The sequence below is a fragment of the Corythoichthys intestinalis genome, chromosome 13, assembly GCF_030265065.1.
Source record: "Corythoichthys intestinalis isolate RoL2023-P3 chromosome 13, ASM3026506v1, whole genome shotgun sequence".
Lineage (NCBI taxonomy): Eukaryota > Metazoa > Chordata > Actinopteri > Syngnathiformes > Syngnathidae > Corythoichthys > Corythoichthys intestinalis.
In genome coordinates this window covers 42,687,696-42,714,922 of record NC_080407.1, presented here as the reverse complement: position 1 = coordinate 42,714,922, position 27,227 = coordinate 42,687,696, and the positions used below count along the sequence as shown (strand labels likewise).

The window sequence follows — 27,227 nt, the reverse complement described above, 5'->3', positions numbered from 1 at the left end:
CCGGGATCTATTTTATTTGGATGCTCCCGTGGCGTAAACATACTGCGGCAATCGGCTTGACTGTCTTCGGGCCGCAGCGCATCTCGTCGTATCCCTCCGCCCCGTCAGAGGAAATGCTCCTGACCAATCACATCTGTGTTTACACCATCACCTGTCAAACTCAGTCCCTCTGCAATCTTTTCTCTCTCTAAGGTAGGATTTATTTATTTTAAACCAATATTCCAATCAAAACGAAACGGATCAGAGATCACCGGTTCTTCCCCACCACAAAGAGCCGCAGCCCGGGTTAGCGCTCCCGGAGCGGGCGATCTTGGCTCGGGTTTTTGTTGTTGTTGATGATGTTAGCCGATTATCAGAAGGTAGTGACGTGGGTTGTTTGGGTCTAATTTAACATACATTAAAAGAAAATTGGACTGGCAGACGCGAATACAACCAGCAAGCGGTGCTGTGTGCACAGAAAGCCTGTGGTAGTAACGCAGTGAACCGGCTAGAGATTGGATCAACACCCGCCCTACCCCCAAACTCACTAAGGACCACTTTAGGAACACAGCCATTGTGTTAACCCTCCCTTAATAATGTTATATTTATTGTTGCATATGATGATATTCATTGACAGGGTACTAGGAAATTAAAAACAACACACCCTCCCCAAATTGTGGGCTATAGTTTTTTGGTTCATTTTGAGTAGTGCTTACCCCTCATTCAAGTCTTGGCTAAAATGGAGCCAATGTATGCATGTTCAACCCCTTGCAAAAGGTATGGAATCACCAGTCTCGGACGAGCACTCACTCGGACATTTTATCATGTAGAACAAACTGAAAATCTTGAAAAAAATAATGAATTAGTTCAGAAGTGCAACTCTTTAGCATTCCGAAACACGAAAAGAAATGAATAAAAAACATTGTGGTGGTCCGTAAATGTTACTTTTATAAAGCAAGTGCAGGGAAATATATATGTGGAATCACTCCATTCTGAGGAAAAAAATATGGAATCATGAGAAACAAACAAAGAAATAACAATCAAAACTAGGGTTGTTCCGATTATGTTTTTTTGGTCCCGATCCGATCCCGATCGTTTTAGTTTGAGTATCTGCCGATCCCGATATTTCCCGATCCGATTGCTTTTTTTTGCTCCCGATTCAATTCCAATCATTCCCGATAATTTTTCCAGATCATATACATTTTGGCAATGCATATAGAAAAAAATGAATAAAACTCGGACGAATATATACATTCAACATAAGTACTGTATTTGTTTATTATGACAATAAATCCTCAAGATGGCATTTACATTATTAACATTCTTTCCGTGAGAGGATTCCACGGATAGAAAGACTTGTGACTTTGTATATTGTGACTAAATATTGCCATCTAGTGTATTTGTTGAGCTTTCAGGAAATGATACTGTAGTCATGCCCAAATGCATGATGGGAGGTGGAACCACGACTTTGCGTGTGCTACCAATTCATATGTCTTCTCTGCGTTGGCATATAACATAAGGTGTTAAGATAAAGATCAACCCACATGGCTTCCCATGATATTTCTAATCGTAGGGAGAGGGATTGTAAGGTTTTAACCAATTAAAAAAAGGCTCCAAAGGCTGCCAGAATTCACTCTACTCATTTTACGCTGCCTTTTATCTCTCTATATAGATAAAACCTCGCCATTACAGATTGAGCGAGACAATGCTTGAGCGGGTCGTGCAGCGCATGCATTAATTCCGTTAAATATTTTAACGTCATACATTTAAAAAAAAAAAAAAAAAATTACCGCCGTTATTAGGATAAATTTGATAACCCTACCTTAAGCCTAAACTAAAAACTCTGGAAGAGTGAAACATATGTCTGTAACGTTAAATACAATTAGAAAACGATTTAATTTAAAAATATATATATTTTTAAAAAGGCATGGCCGATATTTTTTTGCCGATTCCGATACTTTGAAAGTGATGTGATCGGACATCTCTAATCAAAACACATCTCTAGTATTTAGTAGCACCACCTCTGGCTTTTATGACAGCTTGCAGTCTCTGAGGCATGGAATTGATGAGTGACAGCTCTCTTTGGTTGCAGTTGCCAGATCAACCTTGCAGGTCAGAGCTTTGCTGTGGACCATTTTTTCAATTTCCATGACAGGTTTTCAATAGGATTGAGATCTGGGTTATTTGCAAGGCATGACATGGACTGAATGAGTCTTTCTCCAAGGAATGCTTTAACAGTTTTAGCCATAAGCGGATTTTAAGATGGGCCAGGCCCCCCGCCTGGTGGCTGAAAAGTGTCATTGCATGTAATTGACTTCCCAATATATATATAAAAGTTGTAAAGCAATAAAACTGCAACAAAAATGAATGAAATTAACAAAAAGATATATTTTTATAATGGGTCAAAATTATTTTAGACAAAAATGCACTAGCTAAAATGTGGCCCAAACACAAATCAACATTACTTCAAGTTGCTTCAATCAAATAAATAAATAAATAAATTAAAAATTAAAAAATCAAAGAAAAATAGCTTTCACGTCCATTTTTCTTTTTTTTTGAGTTCCAAATTTATTTCCAAAATTATCCCGTTAACAGGCAGTAATTAATTTTTTAAAATAATCACGTTAAAAAATTTGATGCAGTTAACGCACATGCCCCGCTCAAACATTAAAATGACAGCACAGTGAAATGTGTACTTGTTGTGTTTTTTGTCACCCTCTGCTGGCGCATGGGTGCGACTGATTTTATAGGCTTCAGCACCCATGAGCATTGTGTAAGTAATTATTGGCATCAACAATGGCTATTAAAACGAAAACATTGAGGGGTTTTAATATAAAATTTCTATAACTTGTACTTGTACATTTATCTTTTAAGAACTACAAGTCTTTCTATCCATGGATCGCTTGAACAAAATGTTAATAAAGGTAATGCCATCTTGTTGATTTATTGTTTTAATAAACAAATACAGTACTTGTGTTGTATGTTGAATGTATATATCCATCTTGTGTCTCATCTTTCCATTCCAACAATAATTTACAGAAAAATATGGCATATTTCATAGATGGTTTGAATTGCGATTAATTAATTTTTAAGCTGTAATTAACTCGATTAAAAATTTTAATCGTTTGACACCCCTAGTTCAAACACTTTTTTTTTTTTTTTTTATTGAAGCGACTTTTTTGGGGGGTTGAAAATACATATTTAGATTGAAGCAACTTTTTTTTTATTGAAGCAACCTTTTTTTGATTGAATAATAAAGGCAAATCTACCTCCATATGGATTCGCCCAGTGGATGCAATTTTTGACTGGGATAACTACATTGGCACGACACCGGCCGGCGTACCATATTCAATGAATGACGATCTTGGCAAAAAGTATTGCCTAAGCAGCCTGATTTAGAATTCCCCTCAAGAATGATGGGAAACAAAAAACGTCCATTGTCAACTTATTATTATAAATATTCTTTTAAGTTAATTTTATTGCTGACACTGCGTTTCAGGGTCATCAACATGTTGTGCCCCCCCTGCCCCAAAAGTCAAACTCCGCCTATGGTTTTAGCTCTGTGGCATGATCCATTGTCATCTTGGAAAATGACATATTTTCAATTGAAGGGATAAGAAAGCTGTCTAAAATTTCAATGTAAACTTGTGCATTTATTGAAGTTTTAACCACAGCCATCTCCCCAGTGCCTCTGCCTGACATGCAGCCCCATATCATCAAGGGCTGAGGGAATTTTGATGTTTTCTTCAGGGAGTCATCTTTGTAAATCTCACTGGAACGGCACCAAACCAAAGTTCCAGCATCATCATCTTGTCCAATGCAGATTCTTGACCCTTGACAAGGTGATGATGCTGAAACTTTTGTTTGGTGCCGTTCCAGTGAGACTTTAAATGGCCCAAAATGACCTAATTGCCTGGCATTGACTACCACTGACAGCCATAGACGTTCAATTTGTTTGAAGTGGGAGGGATGGCATTTCCTCAGCCCCATATGATCAAGGACTGAGGAAGTTTTGATGTTTTCTTCAGGCAGTCATTTTTGTAAATCTCACTGGAAAAGCACCAAACAAAAGTTCCAGCATCATCACCTTGTCAAGTGTCAAGAATCTGCATTGGACTGTCGGAATTTTGATGTTTTCTTCAGGCAGTCATCTTTGTAAATCTCACTGGAAAAGCACCAAACAAAAGTTCCAGCATCATCACCTTGTCAAGAGTCAAGAATCTGCATTGGACAAGGTGATGAAATATTAAGTTAAATATTCAATAAATGCACAAGTTTACGCTGAAATTTTAGACAGCTTTCTTGTCCCTTCAATTGAAAATATGTTTGTCATTTTCCAAGATGACAATGCATCATGCCACAGAGCTAAAACTGTTAAAGCATTCCTTGGAGAAAGACTCATCCAGTCAATGTCATGGCCTGCAAATAGCCCAGATCTCAACCCTATTGAACACCTGTGGTGGAAATTGAAAAAAAAGGTCCACAGCAAGGCTCCGACCTGCAAGGATGATCTGGCAACTGCAATCAAATAGATTTGACACCAAATTGATAAAGAATACTCAAGTCCATGCCTCAGACTGCAAGCTGTCATAAAAGCCAGAGGTGGTGCTACTAAATACTAGAGATGTGTTTTCATTGTTATTTCTTTGTTTGTTTCTCATGATTCCATGTTTTTTTCCCTCAGAATGGAGGGATTTCATATACATATTTCCCTGCACTTGCTCTAGAAAAGTAACATTTACTGACCAACACAATGTTTTTTATTCATTTCTTTTAGTGTTTCTGAATGCTAAAGAGTTGCACTTTTGAACGAATTCATTATTTTTTCAAGCTTTTTATCCGAGTTTGTTCTACATGATAAAATGTCTGGGTGAGTGCTCGTCCGAGACTGGTAATTCCATACTTTTTGCTAGGGGTTGTAGTACTCAAGAAACTACAGATAGGAATTTCTGATTTTCAAACAGCATGTTTCATGCTCTCAGGAGCTGAAAAAAAAACAACGTGCTGAAGTATCTACGGGAGACACTACCTGGACGGACTCTCCGGCAATTGACCCTAATAGGTAAGTTATGTACATTCATAGATATTGACAGCACTCATACTTTTTTTTCCACGTCTTTGTCTCAGTGGAATTGACGTCTTGAACCATGAGCTCAGTGGCAGTGTTGACCCCCGAGAGCTTTGCGGAGCACCGCAGTGGCCTGAAGGACAAGGAGATCACAGGTAATGTATAAAATTATTGGGTATTACAGTGTATCACAAAAGTGAGTACACCCCTCGCATTTCTGCAGATATTGAAGTATATCTTTCATGGGACAACAATGACAAAATGACACTTTGACACAATGAAAAGTAGTCTGTGTGCATCTTATATAATAGAGTTCATTTATTTTCCCCTCAAAATAACTCAAAATATAGCCATTAATATCTAAACCCCTGGCAACAAAAGTGAGCACACCGTTTAGAAACTACATTCCTTAATGTCCAAATTGAGTACTGCTTGTCATTTTGCCTCCAAAATGTCATGTGACTCATTAGTGTTACTAGGTCCAGGTGTGCATAGGGAGCAGGTGTGTTCAAATTTGTCTCTCACAGTCTCTCACACTGGTCACTGAAAGTTCCAACATGGCACCACATGGCAAAGAACTCTCTGAGGATCTTAAAAGATGTATTGTTGCGCTCCAAGGCTACAAGAAGATTTCCAACACCCTGAAACTGAGCTTCAGCACAGTGGCTAAGATCATCCAGCGTTTTAAAAGAGCAGGGTCCACTCAGAACAGGCCTCGGGTTGGTCGCACCAAAGAAGTTGAGCGCACGAATGCGTTCTTTGAAATATCGTCGCAGGAGTGTAGTCAGCATTGCTGCCGAGAGTGAAGAGGTGGGGGGTCAGCCTGTTAGTGCTCAGAACATACGCCACAGTCTACATCAAATTGGTGTGCATGGCTGGCACCCCAGGAGGAAGCCTCTTCTGAAGACGGTACACACGAAAGCCCGAAAACAGTTTGCTGAATACATGCCAACAAAGACTGGAACCATGTCCTATGGTCTGATGAGACGAAGATTAATTTGTTTGGTTCCGATGGTCTCAAGCGTGTGTGGCGGCAACCAGGTGAGGAGTACAAAGATACTGTAAGTGTGTCATGCCTACATTCAAGCATCATGGTGGGAATGTCATGGTCTGGGGCTGCATGAGTGCTGCAGGTGTTGGAGAGTTCCATTCCATTGAGGGAAACATGAACTCCAACATGTACTATGAAATACTGCAGCAGAGCATGATCCCCTCCCTCCAGAAACTGGGTCGCAGGGCAGTGTTCCAGCATGACAATGACCCCAAACCAAGGGCGTAGGTTTGGTCTCAATATTGGTCGGGATGATATAACCTGCATGTACACTTTTTGCTGGGAACGGGACATTAATAAGACCACATATATTTGGGGAATGGGGGTCAGGGCTACACTTCTCACCAATATGAATCGAATTAATTGATAGGCTAAATGATTAATGCAAAATAAATCTGTATTGACCTCTACTAACTTTCACACTGCAAAGTTATAATGTCTTAATCTAATATTTTTTGTTAAATCTAGTCAAATAATTTTCTCCCATCTTGTTCTGAGTGTTAAAGCCTAGTTAACAGATTAATGCGTCAGATTTTTCCACTTACTTTCAGTAAATATTTCTACAGTTTTTTGTTTTATTACGCCCATACATGCAAACGTTGGTCATTTTTCACCTAAATCAAGAAAAAAATTGCTTTCCAATAATGTTTTGATCAATATTCTTGCATTAAGCCGATCAATCGGGTCCGATCACGTCATTTTCAAAGTATCGGAATCGGCAAAAAAATATTGGACATGCCTTTTTTTAATATATAAATATATTTTATTTAAATCGTTTTCTAATTGTATTTAACGTTACAGACAAAATGTCTTATACTCATCCAGAGTAGTTTTGGCTTAAAGTAGGGCTGTCAAATTTGTTGCGTTAACCGCGTTAATTAATTTTTTAAAATTAATCACGTTAATTAATTAACGCATGCGCTGCACGACCCACTCACGCATTGTCGCGTTCAATCTGTAATGGCGCCGTTTTACCTATATATAGAGCTAAAAGGCAGCATAAAATGAGTAGAGTGAATTTTGGCAGCCTTTGGAGCCTTTTTTTAATTAGCTAAAGCCTTACAATCCCTCTCCCTACGATTAGAAATATTGTGGGAAGCAATGTGGGGAAGAAAGGTAGTAATTGATCTTTTTCTTAACACCCTATGTTATTTCCCAACGCAGAGAAGATATATCAATTGGTACCGTTACGCACAGTCATGGTTGCACTTCCCATCATGCATTTGGGTAGAAGTTAAATGGCTCCAGTATAATTTACTGAAAGCTCAACAAATACACTAGATGGCAATATTTAGTCACAATATACAAAGACACATTTATCCTTTAAGAATTACAAGTCTTTCTATCCGTGGATCCCTCTCACAGAAAGAATGTTAATAATTTAAATGCCATCTTGAGGATTTATTGTCATAATAAAAAAATACAGTACTTATGTACTGTATGTTGAATGTATATATTCGTCCGAGTTTATTCATTTTTTTCTTAATGCATTGCCAAAATGTATATGATCGGGAAAAATTATCGTGAATGATTGGAATTGAATCGGGAGCAAAAAAAAAAAAAAAAAAGCAATCGGATTGGGAAATATCGGGATCGGCAGATACTCAAACTAAAACGATCGGGAGCAAAAAAAATGATCGGAACAACCCTGTTAATAACATTTTTCTGACAAACAAGTTTTTCTTTTAAGATTAAATATACAAACTTTTTGCTTAAAATAGGTCTGTTAGTCTAATTTTCAACAAGCATTTTTTTTTGTTATGTCAAGAAATCTAAGTGAGTAAAATTGACTTTAAGCACTGTAGCAGATGCAAAATTAGTGGTGTGTTCCCAACCTCCACAATATTGACGTCTTTTTACATTACATTCTAATATCCCTCGTCTTCGAATGGGCGGGGGAGGCAGCATGTTGTATTTCTGTCGGACTGTGAATGCGCACGTGTATGGGGGGGGGGGGGGGGGTTCGGTCAAGTCATGAGCCAATCAAACGTGCGTGTGAGGGGAAAAAAATGGACTCGCACATTCAGCGAGTGAAAAGGGGTCAATGTAAGTCTGAACATAATGAAAGTACTATAATTCACTTAATAATGGTAGGATCAATTCTATCCTCACAACATATAAGAAGACAATCTAAATTACCTATACAACTGAAGTCATAATGCAAATAGGGTTTCTTAAAAGTTGGTTGGGATCATTTCAGCCTCTACTTTTACTAGCCTTTACTGAAGAGGCTGAGGGTAAAGGTGATGGGCTGGCCAAGCATGTCTCCAGACTTGAACCCAATAGAACATCTTTGGGGTATCCTCAAGCGGAAGGTGGAAGTGCGCAAAGTCTAAAATATCCGGCAGCTCTGCGACATCATCATGGAGGAGCGGAAGAGCAGTTCAGTGGCAACCTGTGAAGCTCTGGTCAACTCCATGCCCAGGAGAGTAAAGGAGGTTCTGGATAATAGTGGTGGCCATACAAAATATTCACAGTTGACATGCTGTATGTTAATATTGACAACTTTCACGAAAGGGGTGTACTCACTTTTGTTGCCAGGGGTTTAGATATTAATGGCTGTATTTTGAGTTATTTTGAGGGGAAAATAAATTAACTATTATTTAAACTGCAAACATACTACTTTTCATTGTGTCAAAGTGTAATTTTGTCAGTGTTGTCCCATGAAAAGATATACTTAAATATCTGCAGAAATGCGAGGGGTGTACTCACTTTTTTGATACACTGTATATGTTGGTGTTACCCGTATACCTCTGTGGTACAGGTTGCGTCCCGGAGGACGAGGCCTACATCCCCACCTACCTGGAGGCCTTCCCTCCGTTACCAGAGAAGGGAGCGCCGGGGGAGAAAGCCACTGAGGGGGCCCCCGCGTGGGGCAGCAGGATCAGGCCAATTAAAGCTTCTGTCATCACGCAGGTTAGTTTGCGACCAAGGATCACTCATGTAGCAAGAATCTGACCCACTGCCTAACAGGTGTTCCACGTGCCCCTCGAGGAGCGCCGATACAAGGACAACAGCCAGTTCGGGGAGGGCGAAGAAGCAAAAGTGTGCTTAGACATCATGCAGCGGACTGAAGCCCACATTGAGTTGTCCTTGGCAAAAGACCAGGGGTTATCCATCATGGTTACGGGAAAACTAGAGTCTGTCATGAAGGCCCGCAAGGAGATTGTAGCTCGACTGCAGACTCAGGTGACGTCAGCTACGACATCCCGACATAAATCAAAGCAAAGTCCCACTTTTATCTCTTTCGTTGTGCCCTCAGGCTTCAGCCACAGTTATCATCCCCAAGGAACACCATCGCTTCGTCATTGGAAAGAACGGCGAAAAGCTGCAGGAACTAGAGCTAAAAACTGCCACCAAGATCGTTATACCACGCCCGGACGACCCCAGCTCCAACATCCGCATCAGTGGTACTAAGGAAGGCATCGAGAAGGCGCGCCATGAGATACTGCTCATCTCTGCAGAGCAGGTCTCACTCGGGAAGGGCGACAAACACATTGATCTTGGTAGAAGAGCAGGCTGACCTCCCCTTTGATCCTTTAGGACAAACGTGCGGTGGAGCGACTGACCCTGGAGAAGGCCTTCCACCCCTTCATTGCCGGCCCACACAATCGGCTGGTGCAGGTGCTGAGTCAGGAAACGGGCGCTCGCATCAGCGTCCCCCCGCCAAGCTTGCCCAAGGACGAGATCGTCATCACTGGGGAGAAAGAGGCTGTCGCACTGGCACTCAGCCGCATCCGTGCAATCTATGACGACAAGGTGCGGACACGCAGCTGCACTTTTGCTATGGAATGGTTGCTAAATATAGCCACTAGGTTCCTTTTCCAACCTGACAGAAGAGGAAGACCACCACCATCTCCGTGGAGGTGAAGAAGTCGCAGCACAAGTACATCATCGGGCCAAAGGGGAACACCCTACAGGAGATCCTGGAGGCCACGGGGGTGTCAGTGGAAATGCCCCCGCTAGATTCAGACTCAGAGACCATCATCCTCAGGGGGGAGCCCGACAAGCTTGGACCAGCCCTCACGCAAGTCTACTCAAAGGTGAGGTGATCAAGCTAAGAGTGAAATATGCTCAGACAAAATCAAAAGTGGAACCATCTGCCCAGGCGAAGAGCGCGATGGTGGTGGATGTGACGGCTCCGGCCTGGTTGCATCGTTTCATTATCGGCAAGAAGGGTCAAAACATCGGCCGGATTACACAGCAGCTGCCTCGGGTGAGTCAGAATAGAATTCATGCCACAGAAAGAAAAAAACAAACACATTCTGGAATGGAAGCTCAGACATGAATCCGATTGATATAATGCTCCAAGTAATCTGTGTAGGTACACATTGAGTTCACTGATGGCGAGGAGCGCATCAATCTGGAAGGGCCAACGGAGGAGGTAGAGCTGGCTCAGGCACAGATACAAGAAATCGTCAAGGACCTGGTCTGAAATCTCCACTCTACCTTACTTATATTTTTATTTCAGTTCTCGCAAAACTATTTTTTTTTTGCCCTAGCTAGTGAAGATGGACTACACTGAGGTCATCATAGACCAGCGTTTCCACAGACATCTCATCGGGAAGAACGGCACCAATAGTGAGTTTGAATCACTCATGTTGCTTTCAAGCTTGACCTCTTCTGGTTATTTTCCAGTTAACCGGATTAAGGAGCAGTACAAGGTATCGGTGAGAATCCCGCAGGACTCTGAGCGAAGCAGCCTGGTCCGGATCGAGGGAGACCCCAAGGGTGTCCAATTGGCTCGCAGGGAACTCGTTGAGATGGTCCAAAGAATGGCAAGTCAAAAGTTTACGCTGACATAACGAGAGGCTTAAGTAACAAAAACATTACCTTTCAGGAGAACGAGCGGACCAAAGATCTGGTTGTGGAGCACAAGTTCCATCGGACCATCATTGGTCAGAAAGGAGAGAAGATAAAAGAAGTTCGTGACAAGTTCCCTGAGGTGAGGATGCTCTTTGTTCGACTGTCTCACACCTTCATGTTAAATCCAGTCTACTTCCAGGTCATCATCAACTTCCCTGATCCGGCACAGAAGAGTAACTTAGTTCAGTTGAGGGGGCCCAAAAGCGAGGTGGAAAAGTGCGCAAAGTTCCTCCAGAGGATGATTGCCGAGCTAGTACGACCACCAACATACCCCTCCTCCAAAAAGTACTTTATCCGACTCACCTTATTCCTTTCCCCTGTACGCAGATAGAGAATAGCTTCTCGCTTTCGGTTCCTATCTTCAAGCAGTTCCACAAAAACATAATTGGAAAAGGTGGTGCTAACATCAAAAAGGTAAGAGTCAAATTATTTTGGGGGCGGGTTTACAGAGTTTTGACTGATGCCGTCGAATGCAGATCCGCGAGGAGACCAATACCAAGATCGACCTCCCCACTGAGAACAGCAACTCTGAGATGATCGTTATCACGGGTAAGAAAGGCAACTGTGAGGCAGCTAGGGATCGAATCCTCGCCATCCAGAAAGAACTGGTGAGTCAGATCAGAGATGCCTCCACAGGGTGGTCGTCCAAAGCAAGATGCTTTCTCACTGCCGCTTCCCTTGCGGTGACTCTTTCCCGCCAGGCAAACTTTATAGAAACAGAGGTAACCATCCCAGCCAAGCTACACAACTCCCTCATCGGTTCCAAGGGTTGCCTAGTCCGCGCCATCATGGAAGAATGTGGCGGTGTCCACATCCATTTCCCGTCCGAGGGATCCACTTCAGACAAGGTCACCATTAGGGGTCCCTCCAGTGAAGTAGAAAAAGCCAAGAAACAACTGCTACAGCTAGCTGAGGAGAAGGTGAGCAGAGGGCAACAACCCAACAAATCCAGGTAAATGTTATTCATTTCATTATTTAAATGTTTTCTATTCAGCAAGTCAACAACTTCACAGTGGAACTACAGGCCAAGCCCGAGTACCACAAGTATCTGATCGGCCGTGGCGGAGCCAACGTTCGGCGCGTACGGGACAGGACGGGCGCCCGTATCATCTTCCCAGCACCTGACGATACCGAGCAAGAACTGATCACCATTGTGGGCAAAGAAGATGCCGTTCGGAAAGCGCAGAAGGAAATAGAAAGCCTCATCAAAAACCTGGTAACGTCTTACAGTGGGGTATATAAGTATTTAGTCAACCACCAATTGTGCAAGTTCTCCTACTTGAAAAGATTGGAGAGGCTTGTAACTGTCTACATGGGTGAACCTCAACCATGAGAGAATGTGGAAAAAAACCTGAAAATCACATTGTTTGATTTTTAAAGAATTTATTTCCAAATTGGAGTGGAAAATAAGTATTTGGTCACCTACAAACAAGCAAGATTTCTGGCTGCCAAAGAGGTCTAACTTCTTCTAACGAGGTCTAATGAGGCTCCACTCGATACTCATTATCGGTATAAAAGACACCTGTCCACAACTTCAGTCAGTCACACTCCAAACTCCACGATGGCCAAGACCAAAGAGCTGTCGAAGGACACCTGAGACAAAATTGTAGACCTGCACCAGGCTGGGAAGACTGAATCTACAATAGGTAAAACGCTTGCTGTAAAGTGTAAAAATGGAAGACATACAAGACCACTGATAATCTCCCTCGATCTGGGGCTCCATGCAAGATGTCAACCCGTTGCGTCAAAATGATAAGAATGGTGAGCAAAAATCCCAGAACCCCACGGCGGACTTAGTGAATGACCTACAGAGAGCTGGGACCACAGTAACAAAGGGTACTATCAGTAACACAATGCGCCGCCAGGGACTCAAATCCTGCACTGCCAGACGTGTCCCCCTGCTGAAGAAAGTACACGTCCAGGCCCGTCTGCGGTTCGCTAGAGAGCATTTGTATGATCAAGAGGAGGACTGGGAGAATGTGTTATGGTCAGATGAAACCAAAATAGAACTTTTTGATAGAAACACAGATTCTCGTGTTTGGAGGAGAAAGAAAACTGAATCGCATCCGAAGAATACCATACCCACTGTGAAGCATGGGGGTGGAAAAATCATGCTTTGGGGCTTTTTTCTGCAAAGGGACCAGGACGACTGATCTGTGTAAAGGAAAGAATGAATGGGGCCATGTATCGAGAGATTTTGAGTGAAAATATCCTTCCATCAGCAAGGGCATTGAAGAGGAGACGTGGCTGGGTCTTTCAGCATGACAATGATCCCAAACACACAGCCAGGGCAAGGAGTGGCTTCGTAAGAAGCATTTCAAGGTCCTGGAGTGGCCTAGCCAGTCTCCAGATCTCAACCCCATAGAAAATCTGTGGAGGGAGTTGAACGTCCGTGTTGCCCAACGACAGCCCCAAAATATCACTGCTCGAGAGGAGATCTGCATGGAGGAATGGGCCAAAATACCAGCAACAGTGCGTGAAAAGCTTGTGAAGAGTTACAGAAAACGTTTGGCCTCCGTTATTGCCAGAAAAGGGTACATAACAAAGTATTGAGATGAACTTTTGGTATTGACCAAATATTTATTTTCCACCATGATTTGCAAATACATTCTTTAAAAATCAAACAATGTGATTTTCTGTTTTTTTTCCACATTCTGTCTCTCATGTTGACAATTACAGGCCTCTCTAATATTTTCATATGGGAGAACTTGCACAATTAGTGGTTGACTAAATATTTATTTGCCCCACTGTATCTACCAGTTCGTAATGTTTGCAGATCATTTTACTATCCCCTCAGAATGATGTGGTGGACGATAGCATGGACGTGGACGTACGCCACCACCGCCATTTTGTGTGTCGGCGAGGCCAGGTGCTGCGGGAACTGGCGGAAGAATACGGCGGCGTGGCTGTGAGCTTCCCTCGCACGGGGGCCAACAGCCAAAGGGTTTCCCTGAAAGGAGCAAAGAACTGCGTGGAAGCTGCCAAGAAACGCATACGGGAGATCGTCGAGGACCTGGTAGGAAGCCTTGACCAATCAAAAGTTGAGTTTCAAGAAGCGCTTTCTGAGCAGTCCTAACTACGGTGTTGTTTTTACCTATGTTTGTCTTGTGCCGAGCAGGAGTCCCGAGTGAGCGTGGAGGTGACGATCCCCCAGCACTACCATCGTGCAGTCATGGGGCCCAAAGGCAGCCGCATTCAGTACATCACCCGTGAGCACGAGGTTCTCATCAAGTTCCCCGAAAGAGACGACGGCACCGCAGGTTCCCCAAGCGTCGGCTCACGTAGGCCACACCCTTTAGAGTCGCTTGACTGATTACAAATAGTCATTTGTCAAGGTCAAGAGGGTTCGCCGCTGGAGAACGGTGATGTCAGTCCAGGTGCAGAATTTGTCCACCGCAAGTGTGACGTCGTGACGATAACGGGGCGAGCAGAGAAGTGTGAGGTGGCCAAAGCTGCTCTTCTGGTAGGCTTTCAGCTTCGAAAAAAACACGTCCCTTCAGTTATTTACAAAAGGACCAATCTTCATCCAATTTTTTCAGGCCTTGGTGCCCATCACAGAGGACGTGGAAGTGTCCTATAACCTTCATCGCTACATCATCGGGCAGAAAGGCAGCGGACTCCGAAAAATGATGGAAGACTATGAGGTTGCCCTTTAAGAATTTTTAGAAAGGTTACCTCATTCCACATGTACTCCCAAGGAAACTTTACAGTCCCAGATTGTTTACCTACGCAGGTAAACATCTGGGTGCCGCAGCCAGAGATGCAACAGGATGTGATCAAGGTGACGGGTTTGGTAGCCAACGTGCAGCGAGCCAAGCAGGGCTTACTGGGACGGGTCACAGAACTTCGGGCCGAGCAGGAGGACAGGGTAAGCCTATGTGTTTTCTCACGGAGTCCTCATATTGAATCTGCGTTCCTCCCGATAGGCGTTGCGCAGCTTCAAGGTGACCATATCTGTCGAGCCCAAGTTTCATCCCAAGCTCATTGGGCGCAAGGGGGCGGTCATTTCTCAGATCCGAAAAGACCATGACGTCAACATCCAGTTCCCTGACAAAGGAGACCAACAGCAGGTGTGTGGTGGCGTTACCCAGGGTTTTCTGCGCATGTCAAGCTACTCTTTGGCTGAGGATGCAAAATGAGTCTCTGCAACCCCCCCATAATTGTCTAACGCTACGAAAAAGCCTTGCCTCTCTATATACAGTGGGGCAAATAAGTATTTAATCAACCACTAATTGTGCAAGTTCTCCCACTTGAAAATATTAGAGAGGCCTGTAATTGTCAACAATGTGAAATAATGTGGAAAAAAAAACTGAAAATCACGTTTGATTTTTAAAGAATTTATTTGCAAATCATGGTGGAAAATAAGTATTCGGTCAATACCAAAAGTTCATCTCAATACTTTGTTATGTACCCTTTGTTGGCAATAACGGAGGCCAAACGTTTTCTGTAACTCTTCACAAGCTTTTTAAACACTGTTGCTGGTATTTTGGCCCATTCCTCCATGCAGATCTCCTCTAGAGCAGTGATGTTTTGGGGCTGTCGTTGGGCAACACGGACTTTCAAATCCCTCCACAGATTTTCTATGGGGTTGACATCTGGAGACTGGCTAGGCCACTCCAGGACCTTGAAATGCTTCTTACGAAGCCACTCCTTTGTTGCCCTGGCTGTGTGTTTGGGATCATTGCCATGCTGAAAGACCCAGCCAAGTCTCATCTTTAATACCCTTGCTGATAGAAGGAGATTTTCACACAAAATCTCTCGATACATGGCCCTATTCATTCTTTCCTTTACACAGATCAGTCGTCCTGGTCCCTTTGCAGAAAAACAGCCCCAAAGCATGATGTTTCCACCCCCATGCTTCACAGTGGGTATGATGTTCTTCGGATGCAATTCAGTATTCTTTTTCCTCCAAACACGAGAACCTGTGTTTCTACCAAAAAGTTCTATTTTGGTTTCATCTGACCATAACACATTCTCCCAGTCCTCTTCTGTATCATGCAAATGCTCTGTAGCGAACCGCAGACGGGCCTGGACGTGTACTTTCTTCAGCAGGGGGACACATCTGGCAGTGCAGGATTTGAGTCCCTGGCGGCGCATTGTGTTACTGATAGTAGCCTTTGTTACTGTAGTCCCAGCTCTCTGTAGGTCATTCACTAGGTACCCCCATGTGGTTCTGGGATTTTTGCTCACTGTTCTTTTTATCATTTTGACACCACGGGGTGAGATCTTGCATGGAGCCCCAGATTGAGGGAGATTATCAGTGGTCTTGTATGTCTTCCATTTTCTAATAATTGCTCCCACAGTTGGTGTGGTTCTGGGATTTTGCTCACCGTTCTTGTTATCATTTTGACGCCACCGGGTGAGATCTTGCATGGAGCCCCAGATCGAGGGAGATTGTCAGTGGTCTTGTATGTCTTCCATTTCTAATAATCGCTCCCACAGTTGATTTCTTTACACCAAGCATTTTACCTATTGCAGATTCAGTCTCCCCAGCCTGGTGCAGGTCTACAATTTTGTCTCTGGTGTCCTTCGACAGCTCTTTGGTCTTGGCCATAGTGGAGTTCGGAGTGTGACTGACTGAGATTGTGGACGGGTGACTTTTATACTGATAATGAGTTAAAACAGGTGCCATTAATACAGGTAACGAGTGGAGCCTCGTTAGACCTCGTTAGAAGAAGTTAGACCTCTTTGATAGCCAGCAATCTTGCTTGTTTGTAGGTGACCAAATACTTATTTTCCCCTCTAATTTGGAAATTCTTTAAAAATCAAACAATGTGATTTTTTTTCCCCCCACATTCTGTCTCTCATGTTTGAGGTTTACCCATGTTGACAATTACAGGCCTCTCTAATCTTTTAAGTAGGCGAACTTGCACAATTGGTGGTTGACTAAATACTTATTTCCCTCACTGTACCTAAGGACCTGATCGTGGTGTCGGGATACGAGGGGAACGTAGAAGAAGCCTGTCAGGCCATCCGTCAGCTGGTGGCTGATTTGCAGGAGATGGTGAGTCAAGACGTGTGCCTGGACCCCCGGACTCATGCCCGGATTATCGGCGCTCGCGGTAAAGCCATCCGCAAGCTAATGGAGGAGTTCAAGGTTTGGCCTTCATAAGATTTCCCGAGTTGAGATTCCCACAGTACATTTCTCATCGACACTTTTCCAGGTGGATATTCGTTTTCCTCCATCCGGCTCCGACGAACCTGATAAAGTGAGCGTCACAGGTCTTCCCGAGATGGTGGACAACGCCATTGAGCACCTGCTCAACCTGGAGGAAGAATATGTGAGACCAACCCTTCAAAAAAAAAAAAAATGGCTCGTGTGCTCCATGTTTCCTTCTCTGATTTAAGATGCTGAGCGTGACAGAAACCGAAAGGTTGGCGGCGTACATGAAGCCTCCGTCGCGCTACGGGGGAGGCGGTGCGGGGGGGCCAGACGACGGTAGCGGGATGCCGGCCAAAGGCTTCGTGGTGAGAGATGCCCCTTGGAATGCCGTGGGGAACAAGGTGCGAACTAGAGATGAACCGAGAAAATGTTCTATCAAACCAATTCACTACATGTAACGGTGATTGGCTTCTAGGCGCCGGACATGAGCAGCGCAGAGGACTTCCCCACATTTGGCACTGGTGTGGCGCCGAAACAAACTTCCGCCTGGGGCCCCAAGAAGTTCTGAGTGATGGATCTCAAGTTTTCTAGTATGCTCTTCGGCCTCACTGGTTGACATGACATTTCTGCTGACCACTAGGACGTTTCGAGTGAGGCAAAACTGCACGCTAGGATAAGGAACCAGCAGCTTTCACTTCTACGCGGCCTATGTAAATAACCAAGACGACTTCCTGGACCGATTCCTTGTTGTGACGTTTACTCATAGTCAGCCATTTTATTGGGATGACTGATTTTCTCCAAGTTGATCAGATTGGGGAACATGTTTGCAACTAAGAGGTTTTTTGCTATTTTTTTAAAGGGAATTTTTTTCGGTCGGCGTGCTTAAAATGTACATTTGAATGAAACCTAACCAAACCTTTACATGGTTTTAAACTCTATTTTTCCTCATTACGCTTGTTCTTGTACACGAATGCTGCGGTCTCACACCATTTTATTTCCACGATGATACCAGTTAGCATATTTTACATACCTTTAGCTGTTAGCTCACGCTACGATTCAAATCTCCGACTGCCTAGCAACTGCTACAGGAAGTCCAATCTAAAAGGGAAATTCAACAATGAAACTGATTTTTCACAACTTTTTTTTTTTTTTCAACCTGTCCTGTTCAGCTGTTTGACATTGAGAATGGAAGTCTAAGTGCCCGGTTGGTCTGAACAGTTTTAATATTTCACATTGAGAGTATGGCATACTCCCATTGTGATCATTCAACATACCTCGTTTATTATGACAAAGCAGCGAACAGGAAGGGGTTATGGGGGAACAGAAGAAACACAAACAACAACAAGAAATACATTGAACATCTACACTTACTACAATGATGTTGGTGCTATCGTCAGCTACAGTGCCCTCCATAATTATTGGATTTATAATGTGTTTTTTAGCTTCTAATAAATTTTTTTCCCCTAAATAATATGGGACCTGTCTCCACGCCAACAAACTGTTTGTGAGGCATGCACGGAGAAAACCTTTCCTCACTCACAATCATAAACGCAAACGTCTGGAGTTCGCCAAGCGGTATTGGGGCTTCAACTGGGACCGTGTGCTTTGGTCAGATGAGACCAAGATTGAGCTTTTTGGAAACAAACACTCTAAGTGGGTCTGGCGTGCCACGAAAGATGCGCATGCTGAAAAGCACCTCGTACCCACTGTGAAGTATGGGGGTGGGTCAGTGATGCTGTGGGGCTGTTTCGCTTCCAAAGGCCCTGGGAACCTTGTTAGGGTGCATGGCATCATGAATGCTTTGAAATACCAGGACATTTTAAATCAAAATCTGTTGCCCTCTGCCCGAAAGCTGAAGATGGGTTGTTACTGGGTCTTTCAGCAAGACAGTGACCCTAAACATATGGCCAAATCTACACAGAAATGGTTCACCAGACACAAAATCAAGCTCCTCCCAAGGCCATCTCACTCCCCAGACCTCAACCCCATTGAAAACCTGTGGGGTGAGCTGAAGAGGAGAGTGCAGAGCAGAGAACCCAGGTCTGTGGATGATTTAGAGAGATTCTGCAAAGAGGAATGGCTGAAGATCCCTCTTTCTGTCTTTTCCCATCTTGTGAAACATTATAGGAGAAAATTAGGTGCTGTTTTGTTGGCAAAAGGGGGTTGTACAAAGTATTAACACCAGGGGTGCTAATAATTGTGACACACATTTTTTGATGTCAAATAATTATTTCTTTATGTGGGGATTTTTTTCCCACTGAATAAATGCACTTGTATTGAAGGTTGGATTTTTCTTTTTTTCCCCCCATTAAGGTCCCATATTATTTAGAAAAAACAATTATTAGAAGCTAAAAAACACATAATTATTATAAATCTGTAGATGTATTTCCGGTTGACGCCATGTGGGGGGCCTGTTGACCATGAAAAAGGGGGATGGGGTGAGGGAGTCTATAAGCTAAGTGGTTGAAAGCGGTAGAGTGTACACAAATCAGCTCTGTGATCTGAAACCCAGTATTCGAGTGAATCCCTTGTGAGGGTAAGCCCGTTGGTGACCGACCCTACGGCGCCCCATCCCCACTCCCGGCACCGGGAACCCCCACTCGAGCGTGCCCTGTCACATCCAGCCGCACGCGAGCCCCACCAGGTGCGCAACAGCCACGCACACGAGCGGCGACGCCACGCGGGCGCCGACCCAGGGCCACTGTCCCCACCCAGCCAGCCCGGGGAGGGAGGGCAGGCGTGGGGTTCAGCGCAGCCCAACCCTCCTCCTACAGCCCAGCAAGGGAGCCATCGCCCCCCCCGCACACCCATCAACCGGCCTTCAGGGATGGCAAGAGGGGACGCACCACCAACCCCACGCCGACCCCCATCCCGCACGAGCCACGGCCACAGCCCCCTCCAATAGGGACGGCACGCCACGGGACCCCCAGCAGCCCACCAAGCCCATGGCAGTGCAGGGTCCCCCATCGGAGCAGGCAACATCCAGCCGATACACTGGCGCCCAGCCAGCGACCCACGACTGAACCCAGGGCGGATACACAGTCAGAGAAGAGAGGGGACGCTGGAGGCAGGAGGACGCCAAGCCGCCGCCACGGGGCGACGTGAGATCGGCGCTACAACCTCCCACTCCCGCGGCCGGCAGCCCAGGAAGAGGGGAGGCCACGCCCCAGGAGCCACGCCATAGAGAAAAAGTGTAGGACCCACCTACCACCCTATTACTGGGCTGCCAGGTTCCCGGCTGGCAGCCATTACTTAGCACCATGATGGGATTGTGATGGTAGTTCAGTTACAAATGTGATTCGCCATGCCCCGCCATACCCAAGTCTTTCCTGTCCTATATTTTATCCTTCTGCTTTGAATTGACACGAGTTAAACATGACATCTAGCACAATGGCAGCCAATGAGTTAACAGCAAACTATGCAACCCAGGGATATGCTGTATTTTGTTTATTTTCCTGAAAGCTTGTTTTGTCACCAGTCTAATCTTAAACGGCGACAACTTCCTTTTGTGAGAAGACAAAAACACTCTCGCCTTAAGTCAAATCAACAGCATTTTAACAACGGTGTGATTGTGTACTTGCAATAAAAATGTCAGTTTCCTACTGAAAATAAAATTTGACAGATAAGTTACATACGGTCATTTTTTCTTTAATATATTTATATAAATCGGGAAGATATTTATATACAACGCAACATACAGGAAAAAAAAAATTAGAAAGCAGCACTGGGCCATAAATTACCCATAAAATATTTTTTTTCACATTTTTGATTGGAAGTTTTTTTTTCCTTACGTTGAGCAACCCCCTTCGGATCAGCTGCTCGTAGAAGGTTATTGACCTTGAATCCATTTGGAGTTTGTGCCTGGAGAAACTGAGCGGGTCGACTCAACTGGGATTGACAACGCAAACGTAAAGAAAAAATAAACCGTGAACACTTGTGGAGATGAATAAAAAAAAAAAAAAGAGTAGTAGTAGTAAACATGGTTGCCAGTTTAAGAGTACCGTATTTTTCAGACTATAATTCACACTTTTAAATAATTTAGCCGGGCCGAGATTTGTATTCCAGTCCGAAAAATACAGTACATGACTGATCCTACACAGTGCTACCTTGACTTACAAGCGCCCCCTAGAGCCAATTTATTTTCCTGGCCTCGAATAGAAAGTGAACGGTCTTTTACATTCAAGTTTCTTGCAGTTAATACTGTACAATCCCCTAAAAAATACAAAAACTAGAAACAGTTTTAGAGGGGCTAGAAGAGAATATTTCCATTTTGATCGAGAAATTAGTAGTAGCCACTTCAACTCGCAAGTCAGGGTACCACCGTATTCATTATCGGCAATTAGAAACCTTTAGGGTGGCCTCAATTTGTGCTGGGTCCCCATTTGTCCTTTTTCCTGATTGGTGTTAACACACCAAAAAGAAACGGACACTCGGGAAGGCTCGTAATTACGAGTAGGACCGTAGCATACCGTGTAAACAATCCTGTTGTACAAGTCTCTGGTTAAAATTCAAGTTTTTTCTTTTTGAACGTGAAAAGAATTCCGCAGGTTCGAGGTCCGACCACCCTGAAATAAAAGCGCGGGGTGTGTAAGAAATCAAAATGTGTCATGTTGCTATCAAGTCCAGTTATTTGTTTGTATGTGGCAAAACATAAAGTGCAGGCAGTGTCTGTTCTTCTTTGAAACCGCCAAAATCGCAAATGTCAACAATCGTTGGGATGGACCGGATCCCGGAAGAGTCTTTTGCTCAAAGGCAGGGCTTGGATTTGGTACCGAGTTTAAAAGAAATAGAGCGATCGGCTCACTCGACCCGCACCAGCAGGCCGTAGAGGAGAGTGCCACCCTGCTCTTTCGTGATCCACTCCATCTCCGAGTTGCTAAAGCGAGGGTCCAGGGTCTCGCTGTGGCCCGGCGCCTGCTGCGGCCCCACTTTGTAGGAGCCTGGCCGCACGCACACCTGGAAGCCTACCTGGGCCTGGTGGCAGCGGTGAGAGCGGGGGTCCCTAAATCTGGAAAGCAGTCACTTTAACATTCAAGTTCAAAAGGGGAAAAACTTAACTGTGAGGAGAAACTTACTGCACTTTAGGAGCAAATATTTCCAAACCAGAGTAGCGCATGGTAGGTGAGAGTCTCACACGAGGTACCTCTCTACCAGGGACGCTGTTCTCCTCCGGATCGCCGTAGCTATCTGGACCCTCCGCCTTCACCGGAGCCACCGAGAAGATGGATGACGTACCTGCACCGAGAATTTATACGCAAAAGTAGGGGTGTGACAAAATATCGAAATGGTGATATATCGTGATACTTTGTATCCCAAAAGGTTATCGATATGCTCCTGCCAAGAATTGAGATATCGTTTTCAAAAGGTGTCAATGTTTAAAGAAAAAAAAAAACAGAGCTGTCAAAATTATCGCGTTATCGCGCGCTAATTAATTTTTTAAATTAATCACGTTAAAATATTTGACGCAATTAACGCACACGTCCCGCTCAGACAGTATTCTGCCTTTTGGTAAGTTTTACAGCAAGGCTTTTTGTGCTGTCTAACAGCGAACTCTCGTGGTCGCTTTGCGACATGGCTTATTGTCTTCTTGCCAGGTCAATATGGCTGCGCGACGTCTCGGGCTGACGCCTACGTTGTAATGTTGTGCTTATATGATCCTTGGACAAGATTTGTCCGTAAGTATGGTTGTTGTAAAGAATGTACATATGTTAGTAAGCGAAATGTTATATTTTTTGTATGAGACGCTTTTTGTTTATGTTTAGTGAATCTGTATAGCGTGCTAAGCTAACGTTGTTGCTAATGCAATGCTTGTGTACTTTTTTTTTTGTAGTTTTACGACGGTCTAAAGAGGACAATGGTTTGAGGCCATTTTATTAACAAATCAGATGAAAAAGGAAGAAGTCTAATTATTAAGGCGTCGTTCACTAGCTGTCTAGCTTTGGAAAAAGTAGACGCTTCGGAGTGAGGACAGCATAAACAGATTTAAATGACAGTAGAGTGAAATGCCCACTACAGTCCTTATGTACTGTATGTTGAATGTATATATCCATCTTGTGTCCCATCTTTCCATTCCAACAATTTATTTTACAGAATATATATATAATTTACAGAAAAATATGGCATATTTTATAGATGGTTTGAATTGCGATTAATTGCGATTAATTACGATTAATTAATTTTTTAGCTGTAATTAACTCGATTAAAAATTTTAATCGTTTGACAGCCCTAAAAAAAATCTTCCACCATAATACAACCCCAAGCAAAAAGTATCCAATCACCAGTCTCGGACGAGCACTCACTCAGACATTTTAATCATGTAGAACAAATTCGGATAAAAAGCTTGAAAAAATAATGAATTAGTTCAAAAGTACAACTCTTTGTCATTCACACTAAAAGAAATGAATAAAAAAATTTGTGGTGGTCAGTAAATGTTAATTTTATAGAGCAAGTGCAGGAAAATAGTGGGGCAAATGAGTATTTAGTCAACCACTAATTGAGCAAGTTGTAATGTAATTGTCAACATAGGTAAACCTCAACCATGAGAGACAATTTGGAAAAAACAGAAAATCACATTGTTTGATTTTTAAAGAATTTATTTGCAAATCATGGTGGATAATAAGTATTTGGTCAATACCAAAAGTTCATCTAAATACTTTCTTATGTACCCTGTGTTGGGAATAACGGAGGCCAAACGTTTTCTGTAACTCTTCATTAGCTTTTCACACACTGTTGCTGGTATTTTGGCCCATTCCTCCATGCAGATCTCCTCTAGAGCAGTGATGTTTTGGGGCTGTCGTTGGGCAACACGGACTTTCAATTCCCTCTACTGATTTTCCATGGGGTTGAGATCTGGAGACTGGCAAGGCCACTCCAGGACATTGAAATGCTTCTTACGAAGCCACTCCTTTGTTGCCCTGGCTGTGTGTTTGGGATCATTGTCATGCTGAAAGACACAACCACGTCTCATCTTTAATGCCCTTGCTGATGGAAGGAGATTTTCACTCAAAATCTCTCGATGCCTGGCCCCATTCATTCTTACCTTTACACAGATCAGTCGTCCTGGTCCCCTTGCAGAAAAAACAGCCCCAAAGCATGATGTTTCCACCCCCATGCTTCACAGTGGGTATGGTGTTCTTCGGATTTAATTCAGTATTCTTTCTCCTCCAAACACGACAACCTGTGTTTCTACAAAAAGTTCTTTCTTGGTTTTATCTGACCATAACACATTCTCCCAGTCCTCTTCTGGATCATCCAAATGCTCTCTAGCGAACTGCAGACGGGCCTGGACGTGTACTTTGCAGGGGGACACGTCTGGCAGTGCAGGATTTGAGTCCCTGGCGGCGCATTGTGTTACTGATAGTAGCCTTTGTTACTATGGTCCCAGCTCTCTGTAGGTCATTCACTAGGTCCCCCCGTGTGGTTCTGGGATTTTTGCTCACCATTTTTGTAATCATTTTGACGCCACAGGGTGAGCTCTTGCATGGAGCCCCAGATCGAGGGAGATTATCAGTGGTCCTGTATGTCTTCCATTTTCTACTAATTGCTCCCACAGTTGATTTCTTTACAACAAGTGTTTTACCTATTGCAGATTCGGTCTTCCCAGCCTGGTGCAGGTCTACAATTTTGTCTCTGGTGTCCTTCGACAGCTCTTTGGTCTTGGCTATAGTGGAGTTTGGAGTGTGAGAGGTGTCTTTTATACCGATAATGACCTGGTTAGAAGAAGTTAGACCTCTTTGACAGCCAGAAATCTAGCTTGTTTGTAGGTGACCAGATACTTATATTCCACTGTAATTTGGAAATAGATTCTTTAAAAATCAAACAATGTGATTTTCAGTTTTTTTTCCCCCTCTTTCTGTCTCTAATGGTTGAGGTTTACCCATGTTGACAATTACAGGCCTCTCTAATCTTTTCAAGTTGGAGAACTTGCACAATTAGTGGTTGACTAAATATTTATTTGCCCCACTGTATATATGGAATCATGCCATTCTGAGGGAAAAAAATATGGAATCATGAGAAACAAACAAAGAAATAACAACCAAAACACATCTCAAGTATTTAATTGCACCACCTCTGGCTTTTATGACAGCTTGCAGTCTCTGAGGCATGGACTTGATGAGTATTCTTCATCAATTTGGTGCCAACTCTCTTTGATAGTAGTTGCCAGATCATCCATGCAGGTCGGAGCCTTGCTGTGGACCATTATTTTGAATTTCCACCACAGGTTGCCAATAGGGTTGGTATCTGGGCTATTTGCAGGCCATGACATTGACTGGATGAGTCTTTCTCCAAGGAATGCTTTAACAGTTTTAGCTCTCTGGCATGATGCATTGTCATCTTGGAAAATGACATTTTCAATTGAAGGGATAAGAAGGCTATCTAAAATTTCAATATAAACTTCTGCATTTATTGAAGATTTAACCACAGCTATTTCCCCAGTGCCTTTGCCTGACATGCAGCCCCATATCATCAAGGACTGAGGGAATTTTGATGTCTTCTTCAGGCAATTAGCTTTGTAAATCTCACTGGAACGGCACCAGCATCATCACCTTGTCAAGAGTCAAGTATCTGCATTGGACAAGGTGATGATGCTGGAACTTTTGTTTGGTGCCGTTCCAGTGAGACTTTAAATGGACCAAAATGACCTAATTGCCTGGCATTGATTGTATCTGACAGCCATAGACGTTCCATCCGTTTGAAGTGGGAGGGATGGCAGTCAATGAACATTCGTTCATTGGCTGCCACCCTCCCAGTTAAATTGGATTGGACGTCTACTAGTGATAAACTAATTCCAATTCACACTAGAAGCTTGTTTTTCTGTTAGTTGTTTGTAGAATATCCTAGAATGATTTCCTGACCAATGTATCGATAATCGTTGTATCACTATATCGTCAGATCATCGTTATCGTGAGCTTTGTATCGCAAATCGTATCGTATCGTGAGGTACCTACAGGTTCCCACTCCTACGCAAAAGAATATCAAAAACCGTGTCGGGAGTCAGTACCTGGGAGGAGCTGGCTGTGGTCCAGTGTGCGGCGCAAGGTCCCCACGCTGGTGCCGTGGTATGCGATGTGCCACTTCTTTAGTGCGTTAGAAACCTCGCAGTGGGGCTTGATCCTGGCAAGACTTCAAGTTAGAAGTAGATTCTGGTCCCGATCTAATCCGCTGCTGCTTCATCTCACCTGAGGGCAAAGCAGCACCATCCGAAAGGCAGAGCGTAGTCCCGGGGCGGCTCTCCTCTCTTGTAATAAGCCTCGTCCCCCCGTAGCTTGTGGCAGGACTCGCAGTAGCACAGGTTGTACTTGGCATCTTCACTGAAGTACCCGTCTGAGGACAAAAGGATGAAATCTTTCAACCTGGGCGGATGATGATGTGACGTTACCTGGCAGAGTGAGCAAGTCCTTGAAGCGGGAGCACAAGGCTTGGTACTCGCAGCACTTGTTGGGGTTGACGTCGGAAGGGGGGGTCCAGCAGACGCTCTCTTTAATGCCTGTCCCCCAACGACAAAGACAGACAAGCGCTCGACAAAAGGAAAAATTTCTTGAACTAATTCTTAATATTTGTAGTCCTCTACCGTCAACCATGTCCGCCTTCTCCATGTCTCCCTGACATCGGGCGTCGCCACCTTCTCCTCCCACAGCTTGCACGTTATTTGTTACTATCGTAACCTGACAGGGTGACACAAAGGCTCATCGTGTACAATCATGCCAATTTTGAAGGCATCCGCGTTGCCATATGACATGTACCTGCTCACATTGGCCATACAAGTCAATGAAAGGGTAACAGGGGGAGGGAATGTCCTGCGCTGCCACCCCCTGGTCCATACCATTGACATATAGGTGGAGACAACTGTTGGCGTCCACCAGCAGACCCAACACTGTCCCCTCAGGACATGTGTCCAAATTGGGACCGTAGTTCTCGCATATCTGAAGAGAGGAAAAACGCTTGGTCAGTTCCCATACAAAGTTGAGATACTCTTAGGAAACCTTACTTTCAGCGAGTTGTGAAAGATGGAGTCCCTCTGCAGCAGCCAGGCGGAACGTTTCAGGCAGCACGCCGTGGAAGGGAAGTTGAGCCGGTCCGGGGAGTGTCCGATCACCCCTAGCGACAGCGACGACGTCCATGATGGATTGAGGCGGTCGATCTGAAACTGGATGGCAAAG

At 43.9% G+C, this 27,227-nt stretch overlaps 2 protein-coding genes across 7 annotated transcripts in view; one reads left to right on the top strand and one right to left on the bottom strand.

Moving 5' to 3' along the window:
• The first annotated feature begins 54 nt into the window (after positions 1 to 54).
• On the top strand, positions 55 to 20,723 carry hdlbpb (high density lipoprotein binding protein b). Of its 2 annotated transcripts, none has more exons than XM_057856216.1 (28): positions 55 to 192; positions 4,962 to 5,041; positions 5,107 to 5,202; positions 8,863 to 9,014; positions 9,072 to 9,287; positions 9,361 to 9,567; positions 9,642 to 9,857; positions 9,935 to 10,141; positions 10,207 to 10,314; positions 10,423 to 10,527; positions 10,601 to 10,679; positions 10,737 to 10,876; positions 10,939 to 11,043; positions 11,104 to 11,217; positions 11,292 to 11,378; positions 11,441 to 11,572; positions 11,666 to 11,884; positions 11,959 to 12,180; positions 13,762 to 13,980; positions 14,083 to 14,224; positions 14,288 to 14,427; positions 14,504 to 14,608; positions 14,698 to 14,832; positions 14,891 to 15,034; positions 16,882 to 17,061; positions 17,129 to 17,245; positions 17,313 to 17,468; positions 17,543 to 20,723. In XM_057856216.1, the coding sequence occupies exons 3-28, from the start codon at positions 5,127 to 5,129 to the stop codon at positions 17,633 to 17,635; spliced, it is 3,816 nt and encodes a 1,271-aa protein (XP_057712199.1). In that variant the 5' UTR covers positions 55 to 192; positions 4,962 to 5,041; positions 5,107 to 5,126; the 3' UTR covers positions 17,636 to 20,723. The 2 variants fall into 2 exon arrangements, with proteins under 2 accessions (XP_057712199.1, XP_057712200.1); XM_057856217.1 differs by having other exon boundaries at positions 14,300 to 14,427; positions 17,543 to 20,722.
• The window catches only part of neurl4 (neuralized E3 ubiquitin protein ligase 4), a 33,059-nt gene continuing 26,531 nt past the window's right edge, over positions 20,700 to 27,227 (bottom strand). For 3 of the 5 annotated variants that reach the window (XM_057856211.1, XM_057856213.1, XM_057856215.1), the window contains exons 22-29: positions 27,056 to 27,214; positions 26,811 to 26,990; positions 26,639 to 26,732; positions 26,447 to 26,554; positions 26,247 to 26,391; positions 26,069 to 26,190; positions 22,143 to 22,302; positions 20,700 to 22,075 (exon numbers count right to left, since the gene is read on the bottom strand). In XM_057856211.1, the coding sequence (XP_057712194.1) occupies positions 21,868 to 22,075; positions 22,143 to 22,302; positions 26,069 to 26,190; positions 26,247 to 26,391; positions 26,447 to 26,554; positions 26,639 to 26,732; positions 26,811 to 26,990; positions 27,056 to 27,214 (1,176 nt within the window). In that variant the 3' untranslated portion in view covers positions 20,700 to 21,867. The remainder of the gene's footprint in view (positions 22,076 to 22,142; positions 22,303 to 26,068; positions 26,191 to 26,246; positions 26,392 to 26,446; positions 26,555 to 26,638; positions 26,733 to 26,810; positions 26,991 to 27,055; positions 27,215 to 27,227) is intronic. The other 2 variants (XM_057856212.1, XM_057856214.1) reach the window with 1 other exon arrangement.